Raw genomic sequence first — 12,315 nt, 5'->3', positions numbered from 1 at the left:
TATCTCCACTGCCCCTGGTCTCCTGCAACTGATGGCTTGGTTGCAGAGACTCCCACAGAATAGCAATGTGGGCCCTATCTCTTTCCCTGCGAGCTGAGGGGTTATGGGGGTGGGGTGGTGGGAGTTGGTAGAGGCGGTCTGAGAGGGAGGATTACCGCTGACAGAGGAGAAATGCTGTAGGCTTTCAGGAGAGGACGACTGCTCAGAGTTCGTGATGTAAGGTTGTGTGTGTGTGTGTATTTGCTGCAGGTGAGCATTCATGCATGCTTTCCCCTTTCTCTTCTACAATTTTGTGCGTCTGTGCATGTGGACTTGGTCCCTGCCTGAGGTGAAGTACTGTACTGTACAGGTTCACAGATACAAAACAGTGCAGAGGAGGGCGTTGAGTTAACAGGAAGCTAACCCAGAGACAAACCGAGGAGAGAGGAGGAGCAGGAGGAACAGACCCCTGAGCAAGCCCAAATCTGTCTGTAAATACAGCACTATAGTAGGTTGTGCATTTATTGGCCTAACAGTATAATTACATTGTGTTCAGCAGTTGTTCACGCTGACCTATTTATTACTGCTGTCTCACTGCTGCATTGGACGTGTTGTAATGAAGCTACAATTCAGCCAGTGCTACAGTGGGATAAAAAAAGGGATACTGTCTTTCAAAGTGAAAAGACTAAAGCCTGCTGTGAAATTCATCTGTCAAATCAGAAATTGCCAAAGATGCTGTGAAAGATGCACGCACAGAAAGAAACACAACAAAGTCTGCACTACAACTGCACTAGAAAATATAATTATACCAGAAATATGCTGCATGTAGTGAAGAAATGAAAGTGTTTTTTTTTTCTTCTTCTTCATGGTGACTTATGACCTATTGCATATAAACTGTCATAACTTCATATTTTTATTCAGTGTGTGAAATGTTATCATAAGGAGCTTTCCAACTGCAGGAACTTTTTCATAGTCATCATAACTGCTCAAGTGCATGAACTGAGAATAGTCTTTTTTCCATTCCCTCATCAAGGTCGGTACTTTTCCAGCACAAGAAGACCCTTCAAGGACAGACATATCGTACTGCCAATGGCAACCCGCAATGAGCCATGAAGACAACTGTTTCCAATGTTAAAACAACACTTTATCTACCCTTCACGCAGATCTAGCTGATGTTTCTATAACAACCACTGACTATTACTACGGCTATAACATCAATGCGGCAGTCTTATTGGAGGTAAAGTACAAACAGAAAAAAAGTCCTTTAAGGTATGCAGCCAGATTTTCCCTGTGGGAGTCTCAAGTATTGTTTGATCTGGAAGGATCGACTATTAGAAATTGCGAGTGTGGTAAAATATGTCTGAGGTTGCTGTGACAACCAAATTTTGACACATAAGTTTATCCTTAAGTCTCAATAAGCACAATTTCAAGGTCCCTCTCTGAATCCCTCAACATGCTCCTGAGGTATTGGGTGGATGAAACACTTGTGTACACACAATTCACAATCATACAAACAGAAAGAGGAACATACTAAAATGATATTCTAACCTTTCTCCGAAAGCAATCACCTTTTTAGGGATATTGAGTCATAGCACAGCGGTGTATTGGGTACATTGCAATTTTCTTTATGCACCCAACAGATGACATGGCAGGACCAATTACAGCTCCAAAAAACCCTTAACCCCCTCTCTGTAAAAACGGTTACAGACCATGTAATGGTTATCTGCCTGACTGTGGACGTAAGCGATGACTGAGATGGGAGCGTATATAGAATAAATGCTATGCTGATCAGATAAAATGGATCTGACTTCATCCATCAAGCCATGCATCCCGGCCACCCTGAACCAGCTCAAGAGAAGATAAAAATAGCTGATTTAATGCCAAATTTGGCTGCTGGCTTCGTGATGCTGGTTGACAGGGTGGATGAAGACAGATGCTGATGATTACGGGTGGCGCGGTGGGGATAATTACGTGTAATGTGTGGTTATTTGGGACAAAACGTTGGGACATGTGGTGGTATGAATTTAAGATGGGGACAAACTAAAACAGCTGGGTTTAAGAATGATGACACAGGGATGAGGGATAAAGATGTTAACATGAGCTGAATGCTGATTTGCTACTTTTGCCCAGTAGGAAAAAAAAACAAAGAAAATAAAAACAAATTTAACAGTGGGAGCAAGGTTAGGGATGAACATGTAGACCGGGGAGGTGAAGGTGGAGCTGAGAACAACAGGAGACAAGCAAACAAGCAAGACGGGGTAGCTTACATTTCTGGTCTTTCCAGGTGACAGTGGGCTCAGGCCGGCCCACCGCCAAACAGTACAGGTTTACATTCTCTCCCTCGTTCACCGACACGTTTTTTGAGATGTTGACGATTCTGGCCGGCACTGGAAAACAAGATTACACTATTAATCTGTGACCTCAAAATCACCTTTCTATTTCATCAGTCATTGATAAGGTATACCCTTACAGCCCATTAATGTGTTTAAAATATGATGCAAACCACTGCGCTTTGGACGGACAGGCAATCAGCTGATTAATGATCTGTACCCCAGTGCTTACTGAACTGTGCAGCAATATGTTTGACCGACTACTTAAAATGCACTGAATTCTAAATTGCTGCAAATGGCCATTAAAATCTCCTTCTCCTGACGTCTGATCTAATTTAATCTTTAAAGAAAAGGACACTTGTAAAAGCGGTAGTTGGAGGAATTTCTACTTCTACTTTTTCAGTGACCACCCCTGCGAGCAAAGTGTTGGGAGGCTCTGCATGTATTTAGTTTGATAACAAGATGGCCCTTGAATTTAAATAGCCCATTATCATTGTTTTTAATGAGCTTGGCCCTGAGATTACTTTTTTTTCTGTCTTTTTCTTAGACATCTACCGAGGATCGTTTTCCCTGTCTTGCTGGAGTTGAATACTTGCAGCGATAGAGCACAGATTGGAGTGGTGGTGAAGCGGCGCTCGCTTGATGCACTGACTTGAGGGTGTAATTATTTTGTGTGATATCAAGCAAGGGCTGCAATTGCAGGCGACTTGGAATTGGGTGTATAATTGGGTATATATGGTCATCTGTGCCAAGCTTTGAACCCTGCAGACAGCATGGTTGGTTCGGCAGCGGCACAATGTGAAATGTCTGTTAGTAAAGTGGCCGAAGTCGTCTCCGCCACCTGCGAGCTGTGAGCCAGGCCTCGTGTTCTCATTCCAGCAGAATGTACCAAATATATCCTGTTGAAAATGCTCTGTGTCACCCTGCCAGTGATGTATCGCTGCAATCTGCACCGCACAGTCCCGAATATGCATAAAAATTGACACGCGAGAGGGGAAAAGGTCTTCCTCCGTCCTGCGGGCAGTCCTGCGTCAATACTGCACGTCGCTCAGGATCAGCTTGGCTCTCACTCACTTAGCCGCTGACTTGATGAGCGACCCCAGTCATGGTCTTGCACTGTCAGTCATTTAGTTAGGCAGTTGGACAGCATCCTGTGTACCTGATCTACTCAACATGCGACCTCATCCATCTCACCTGCCCAACTTTCTGTTTGTTAAGGCAAGCGGTCTTTACAGGCCGCACGGAAATACCTAATGAACCTGGGCTCGGGCCCTTGCGGTTTTCCGTCACTCGTGCCAGACGTACTTCACTGTGACAGCACACACAGGCCAACTAAGCATTTAAGATGTCCGCGCATAAATTCCAGCCTTAAATCCTGACATCGTAAACATCTACTGCTGGGGTGTACGTCGTAAAAAATAAATTTTAAGCCTATATTTAAGCACGATTTAACGTAAAAGGAAATTAAATATAACCATAAAAAATCTTAATTGCTGCCGCTGATGTAAAACCTCAATGACACGCAGCAACACGCATTGATGAATAACAATATACATAATTAAGCCATTTAGCTGATCCAAAGCTGCTTAAAATACCACAAGTACAGTAAGTATTTATTTTTCAATTTTTAAATTTTTAATCAAATCTGCAGAGTCTTGATAAACAACGACTAAAAACCTCTTATGACGGATTCCTGTTAAGCTGCTGACCTTGGACAATGAGGTAGACGTGGGCAATGCGGGGCTTGTTGTTGGCCTGGAAGGTGCAGGTGTAAGGCCCCTCGTCGTGCACTTGCACATTTTCAATGTGAATGGAGAAGTCACTGTTGTTACTGTTGACCAGGGTCACACGCTTGTCCAGGGACCACTTATCTGTCCCCGTGAAAAGGATATTGGAGCGGTTCAGCCAAGCCTTGTGGGTCACCTCTTCGTCGATCCGACACCTGTGACACAACGGGAGGCGATGAAGACCTGTTAATGTCATGTTTTTAGCTGGATGAATATTAATTCAGAGACAAGTTTTCCCATGAATAATTCTTCATGCAGTGTGATCACATCTTAAGTAAGATTTTTGATGCCAACGTACAAACTGATGATATGTGAATATATCTAAAAACCCTCTTTAAATATGTTTGTACAGAATGTTAGTACTTCAATGCATTTTAAAACAGACGTTGTGCAATGTTTTTTTAGTTTTCTGGAGGAATAGAAGCACATACTCCTCAGGAATAATTGATGTTTTCACAGTGAGTGTGTTTTCGTAGAGGGGAGCTTCGTCTGTGCCTTTTAGCTAGGTGGAAATACAATGATTTCAAAGGCTTCACACAATTATCACACCCATCAAACCATTCAGTCACCCCGTACTCAGTATCGGTCCACTCATTTATGCAATCGTTATTTTTTTCCCCTTCTTCTTTGATTTGGCTCTTGGGCGATACATAACAAATAAGCAAAAAATGTAAAAGGAATACCTGCAGCACAATGTGTCATCTTATGAAACATTTAGGCAAAATCAGTCACAGAAAAATTCACAATTATTGTAACACAACTCTGAATGAATGCAGTCTAAACTAAGTATGTCAACGGGCCATTATCCTGTCCTGGTGTTAAAGCCTTGTTTAAAGTTAATTGGTGTAAATAATAATAATAATACATTCTTGACTTGGCCACTAGATGGCCTTACCCAGCTTTAACTAGTAAGATCACATCCTCTCTAGCACTGGTGTTTAATTTATATGACCTGGTGAAACTAACTAGTCCTGGTCAGGGACAGTGACACTGCAATGCACAATCCTGGAAGTCTTTACCAGTCAGGCTACAAGGTATGAGCTGTTATACACAAACTAAGAGCCAAGAACAGTTGTGGCAGGACAGGGAATATGGGAAAATGGAAAACATTCTATTACCTATTATAGATTTTTTTGTCTGCTTGTGCCTGGCTGGTTTAAACAGAGGGAGAGTACATACGAAAAAAAAAATCCCACAATTAAAATTCATTATCTTTGTACAAACGCTCTGTTAATCTATTTTTAAAATTAATCACTTCTGCACTGATGATGCTGCAACAGGACTGCGAGCCCAGAGGAAATGAGCATCATAATAGCATCAGTTGTGTCTCTTCTTAATGGCCCGCATCAAAGCCAACTCAACAGCATTGTCTCAAGCACAACCCAAGTATTTGTGCCACTTGGGCAAAAGTGATTTTACATTAAAATGGGGTTTATTCATAAATCTCTTTATTCTTTTGTTTGACAGCTATTTGCTGTCTGGCACCGACTAAACTTGTACACACATCTGATTAGGAAATGTGCCAGCAAAACCGTGCTGATGAAGCCATCTAACTTTTAGGTAAAAGTCAGACTGATGCTCATAATGGAGCACTACTGTCACACTATTGCCCAGCTTTTGCTAAATGGCGGAGAAAACAATGTCACATTGACAGCTCAGATTTTATCACTTAGGTGCATTTAGCTTTGGGTTTTAGGTGTGAAGATATCCCATAAATCGGATAGATCTGACTTCGCAGCATCCATAGAACACCTCCAGGCTACACATTGTGATGACAACATTGATCAGCGTCCTTGTTCTTTGATTTTCAACTTTGAGAGAGATTTGTTGATGCCAACAAGTATTGACGGAACTGTACTTGGCTTCAGAATTACATACTTGATTCCAGTTGAAGACTCACTCCATAGAGAAAAAAGGGCCCGAAAGAGGAGGAATTTGTTCAGAGTTTGTTGGCGAGGCGAAGGTTTTAAGGTGATGAAAGCAATGTTGACTTGGATTTTTACTTTGCACTGCTGAGTGTACTGCCAAGCCAGGTCACATCCACGCTAGGGGAAAAAGCAAGTTGGCTGTTTTTCTGCTTGGTTGGGAGCCGGGAAAAACTGTGATTTCTACTTTATCACTCACAGTTAGGCAGGTGTGGTTGGATGGAGGGGGGGCGGGGGGGTCCACCCACAGAGCTGACCTGTGCATCATTATTGTTACATCCAAGTAAAAAAGAAAAGGAGACTGCAGGAAAACTGGAAGACATCTGACAGATAATATTATTAAATTAGCAAGGATAGACTGAGCTGGAAAATATGGCACAGGGTGGGATGCCTAATTGAAGTTATGTGACAGAGATTTGGCAATTAAACCAGCTTGACAGGTGGTGGAGGGGCAAACATGTTTTCATTTAATCAGTTGGTGCAGGTGTAGGATCAAGGATTACCTCAAAGTGACGCTTTCGCCTTCCAACACTGTAATGTTGTCCGGCAGGTGTCCGAATTCTGCTCCGTGTACACTGGACCCTGCCAAGAAAAATGAGAGAAGAGTGCAATGAGCGTCCAATAGCGGCCCCAGACGCTTTGCCGGTGTTCATCAATCTCAGGTCAGCTGCCTGAAGATCGACTACCTCACCAAGTCATTTGGGGCGCGGAGGTGTCCTGCATCCCGATTTCTTATTTCCGAAGGGAAAGGAATAAATATACTAAACAAAAGAACCACAATGTCTGCACTGACCCCCATACTTGAATAATGATTTGGTTTTACCCTGCATTCTGGTGGGATGCGTGTTCATTGAACAGCACTGATAATGAGCCAAGGGAAGAGGATTCACGCGGAGCTGCCGGAGCGTGAAATGAAGGGACAGCAACGGTAACAGAAGGGATGCTCATCCTGCCTACCAATACGCATACACAACACACACACACACACACACACACACACACACACACACACACACACCCCGAACAGAGGCACATTCTTACAAAAGCACAAACATCCCGACACACATACTGAGAGCCATTAGCTGAAGAGGAAACACAAACTTGGCATGAGTGTTTGACAAAACAGTTTGAAATCATTTTAGTTTGGACTGCAAACAAAGATGATAGAACTGGTTATATACTGGTTGTGACCACTCCCAAACACACTCAGCTTTGACCATTTAAACACATCAGATGCATCCGCTTTTGTCCTTCCTCCAAATTGGACAGTCTTTTATTCTCTTTACCTTCAAGACAGCCTCACTATCTCAATTGACTTTTTTTCCTGCTGCCTAGCCGTGAGCTTTAAATAAATGGCGACTTTATGAAAGGAAGCTGCTGCTGCAGTCAGGTGCTAGAAAGCACCTCGAGGTTTGTTAAAGAGCCACACAAAGATAGGTTGAGCATGCTGTGTGGGAACCTGCAATAAGATGAGACCTAAAATGATGGCAATGCACCACAAAATGGATGAGGAAAGTGGTCTTTGTGGTGGTTGACTATGGCTTAATTACAAGGGATAATGAGAGAGGCTTCTCAATTATAATGCATATCATGGATCACTAATTAAAATGTTTTCAAACTGTATAGCAGAACATTCTGCCAACTATACTAAATAGTAATTTATCATCTCTCAAATAAAGACCCTTTGCAGTTTTTCTGAGTCTGGTTTATCTTCTCTGTGTGAATGTGCTGCGGTATTTGTTGGCTCCATTTGTGCATATGTGTTCCTATATCCATGTATGTGCATTAGCACAGAACTCATCGTGCCTATAAACAGCACGAGTGTGTAGATGTCTGCAGCTCCTGGGTGTGAATGTGTATGTTTGTTTGCTGACATACCAACAGGGAACAAGAAAAGAGGACAAACTAATGACGCTTCAAAAGAAAACTGGCCCTGAAAATCTCCCACTAAAAGCTGTAATCGCATTAATGGGCGCTGCTGCTGCTGCTGCTACTGTTGCTGTGCTATCTAGGCTGGCCAAGGATCCAAGAACTGGCTCCATCCATCCATCTCTTTCCCTCTCCCTCTCTCTTTTTTTCTCAAAAAGCCTTGGGGGGATGGGACGGGCATATTATCTATTGTGTTCAATGCTAACAAAAAAAAAAAAAAAAAAGCCACAAGCTCTCATTTATATGTGGTTATTATTATGGAGTAATGTTGCATAGCATTGCTGTGCCTACGCGTCCTGTCTGAGACCAGACAGTCCTCAGCTCAAGCCCTCAGCTGTTCCCTTTCAAGTGTTGTGTTTTCTACACACTAGACTTTATTTGGGTTAATTCAATTCCGTTCCAGGGCTTGGGGCCTGTAGACGTGTGCGACATTCTGTCATAAATACACTACCACACATAAGCAACCGCAGACATACACATAGAGAAAAGACGCTCTCTATCACGTAATATACAACATCCGCACGCACTCATTTTGATTGAATGATGTATGCGTACTGTGAATGCTCCAAACAACACTGCGAAGGTTACAAACCAGCAGGGAGCTATTCCCATTTCCCTACTCAATTCCCATTTTCGCAGCTCGATTGGCACCTTGCATTCTAAAACCTGTATCACTCTGCCTCCACTCCCAGGCGCCGCACAACATGATAACCAGGTCAACACATTCACCCCGCGCTTCCTGCACCACACTGTGGATCACATGACAAATCGCAAACACGACAGTTTACACACACATACGGAAACACAATCATCAATAAACCAAACCGGAGGAGATGAAGGACATCACCGTGACAACCTTCACTAAAAAAAAAGTTTCCCTGTGAGATAAAATGTGACTTTATCTTTTAAGAAAAAATTTACACAGAGGAAACACAAATATTCACACATCCACACTCTGCTGTCTTTTTGAATTTGTTACTCACTTTGATTTCATTGAAGTGGCGTAGCTAGACTCAATTCACGGCATTTGGATTTCAGGATGGGTTTTAATTCAAGCTTTTCAAACTGTAGAAAACATAGCTCTGCACCCAACTGCACAGTCCTGCTAACAATCAGATTTTAAACTAACTGAAATTGTAGAGCTGCACGTTTAGATGGCTGTTTGTTCTGTCCATCACCCTAGACAGCCGTTCAGATGACCTCAGACCTTTGCCTGAGCTTAATCAGTTCCCATCGGAGAGACTCCAGATCAACTTCAAGCACAAATTATTTGTGGATGAAGAATTCGATCTGGCTAAACAGGACCAGTATTTGAGCTAAGAGAGACCACCTCTGTTCTGAGATGAAGGTGCCATCAGGGCCGTGCAGGGATTTATAGCTGGCCTTTCTTTATCCCCTGCAAAGCATTGTGTGAGAACTAGCGATAGTGTTACCATTATTAGGCTGACAGGTGGGCAACTCTCTTGGCGATAATAACACAACCTAATGCAGACCATGATGCAAACAACACAAACCCGCAGGCGTATCCAGTGGCTACTTGGCAAGTGGATGTGCATTTCTTGGTAAGATTGACAACAATTTTCAAACCTTAGTCAAAACATACAGACAAACAGGATTAGCAAAAAGTCATATTTGAATGTTTTTGGAAAACAAGAGAAAACATAAATTGTAGCAAGCACATTGGCATTTTATTTTTTTTATAGATACGGCAACAGTAAGTCAAAAAATAACAAACTGTGCTATTGGGCTAACGATATAGAGGAAAGAACCCATCTTAAGGTATTTTCTTTGGTTCTGCACTATTTTGATCATTTCTTATTATAATTACCGCCTCATAATACTCTTTTTTTTGTATAATGTATCATCTAACATGCCACAAATGTTTTCATCATCCACGCTTCAGCAAATGAGATCTTGAGCCCAAAAAAGTGCATCTGCACATTAAAATGCTTATGTAAAACTGGCAAAGGCACTCAAATAAGATAAAATACAGAAATGCATTATTCATTTATGGATATATATTGTTATTGTGCTGGTGTGAAAATTGGTAGAGGTACTCAGATAAGATAAAATACAGTAATGGATTGTTCTGTTTGTGGAGATAGATGGTTTTTCTTTGGATGAGGCAATATGAAGTGTGCATCTGCAGCCTCAAGTGGGGATGCTGGGAGTCAAAGTAAATGTGAGCTTCATCTGGCTGAAAGATAGCACGCGTCTCCACCCCATAATTTCTTTCTTTCTTTCTGACAATTAATTCAAACATTTCCGGGCAAGCACAACGCTCAAGATCAAACAGGACAATAACGAGGCAAGAGTGCAACCACTAGTGTGCAGCGGCATGGCCAAAACAGAATATTCAAACGTCACTTTCAATTTCTGTGTTACTTTTGCCTTTATTGATCCCCATCTCAAATTCTTCCATTTCTCTTTACCCTCGCATGCGAGCTGATGAACTGCACCAACCAGGATGATTCAGGAGACTTGTCCTCTAGCACTCAGAAAGGAGGGTACTTGCCAAGAGGGAAGCTTAAACCACCAGTTACCCTGCAGACTCTAAATGTGGAAACATACACAAAAACAAGCTGTTGTGCCTTTACCGCATTAATGCACCAAGAGAAACATAAGAGAGAAGACTGGTGAGCCTATATAAAACAATACTGAGCTGAGGCTCAATGATGAATAACCATTCAGGACACCGCTGTAGAGTGTTGTTGGTGTACACCAGCCCTTGGTGCTAGCGTGGCTACCAGCATATTGAATTTCCCTGCTCACTCCTGTCTACAGCAGATACAGTTTGTTCTGGCTACCGGTGTCTCTTGTCCTTGCTATGACCTGCTTTGCACACTAATGGAACCCCCACCTACCATACATGCACGGACACAAATACACACTTAAATGCTGTCCAAACGACCCCCTCAAGGCTTCCTCTTTCGCACACAGAAATGAGCCTCGAGTCTAGATTTGATATTTTAAGAGAATAACATTTTATGGACATGCCTGAGGAATTACTCACAGGAAAACACTGGACTGGTTGACCATTAATTCACCCATACTGCAGGGCTTTTGTTTGCTGCTTAATTCTCTTGTAAAAGCAGAATCCTGTTTTGCTTATCAGTCGATAACGCTTTATCTCTTTCTGCTGCATATGTAGACATTCTTACAATTCTGTCCACTTGTGTTCCGATGGTTTTGTCTCTGTGCTCCCCGTCATTGTCTGGAAAAGCATCGCGAGGCTTCTTGCTCAGTCCCCACGAGACATCTATTATGTGATTTGTATTCTCTTGACTTTTACATGCGCCTGTTTGTAATTGCACTTGCTGCTGGCTGACACTTATGAGTAGAGCTCTATTGAGCTGTATAACTTTAGCAGGCAAAGTCCTTGAAAGGCTTTCTTTGTACTGTTCATCTATTTCGCATTGCCCTTGACGATCAAATAAACACAGTGAGGAGGGAAAGCTACTTCTGAAAGCATGATTGGCGTCAAGACGGATAACGGCGGAGGCTGTAATGAAACCCATAACAATAATCCGTTTTAACGGGGGCTGCTCTGGTTTTCAAATTGAAAGGAGAGAGGTATTGCACAAGGTGGATGGGAAAGGTGAAGGCAGATAACCAGGGTGAGGTGAGGTCCTGGAAAGTTAAGTCACCGAGAAAGTGGAAAGGCTGCAGTTGAATATAAAATTACAGGATGTAGTAAGAGTAATAGCAGCGACAGCAGCAGGAGTAGATGTAGTGGTAGTATTAAGTGATAATAGCAGCAGTGGTGTTAATGGTAGGAATAAAAGAAGGAGCAGCGGAAAAGGAGCATATGAAGCAAACGGAGGAGCATGAGGGCGCAGTGAGTAATGCTGGGCCAGGGAGCAGAGCACAGAAGAGACACACCCGCATAATTAACACCGGCATGCTGCAGCCAATTAAATATTTACAGAGTCACTTCCCTTCGACACCTTGATGATGAAGAGAGACAGCCCAAGGATTATCAGATGCCGGGAGCTGCAGGCAGGAGACATGGGGTTGGGGATGGGGGATTAAACATTAACCGCCACAGATATCCCTTTCTCTCCCTCATCTGATCCCATTAACTCTGGACGGCCCAAATCCACCCTCACGTCCACCTCTCTGAGCCTCCCGCTCCCTGCCCTCACCCCCCTTCTACCTCCCACCCCCTCTATCATTGAAATCCCAGACTCCCCTCCTGGCTGCTTCCCACCCTCGGCACCACCTGTCAGGGACGGAGCAACAGGAGAGCAGGGAGAGAGTGATGGGCAAGCAGTAAGAAACCACCTGGATGCCTCGCTCAAACAGCACAACAAGATGGATATGCAGGTCGCTTGCTTTTCACAAATGCTGGTGAAGCAAAATGGA

General features: G+C 43.0%; 1 protein-coding gene across 1 annotated transcript in view; it reads right to left on the bottom strand.

The window, feature by feature from the left end:
* The window catches only part of iglon5 (IgLON family member 5), a 92,937-nt gene that overhangs the window by 15,422 nt on the left and 65,200 nt on the right, over positions 1-12,315 (bottom strand). The window contains exons 2-4 of the mRNA XM_047598579.1: positions 6,525-6,603; positions 4,019-4,251; positions 2,247-2,366 (exon numbers count right to left, since the gene is read on the bottom strand). Of these exons, the coding sequence (XP_047454535.1) occupies positions 2,247-2,366; positions 4,019-4,251; positions 6,525-6,603 (432 nt within the window). The remainder of the gene's footprint in view (positions 1-2,246; positions 2,367-4,018; positions 4,252-6,524; positions 6,604-12,315) is intronic.

Source organism: Mugil cephalus, chromosome 11, assembly GCF_022458985.1.
Source record: "Mugil cephalus isolate CIBA_MC_2020 chromosome 11, CIBA_Mcephalus_1.1, whole genome shotgun sequence".
NCBI lineage: Eukaryota > Metazoa > Chordata > Actinopteri > Mugiliformes > Mugilidae > Mugil > Mugil cephalus.
Note: the sequence above shows the minus strand (reverse complement) of the source record. Positions and strands in the feature narration are given on the sequence as shown.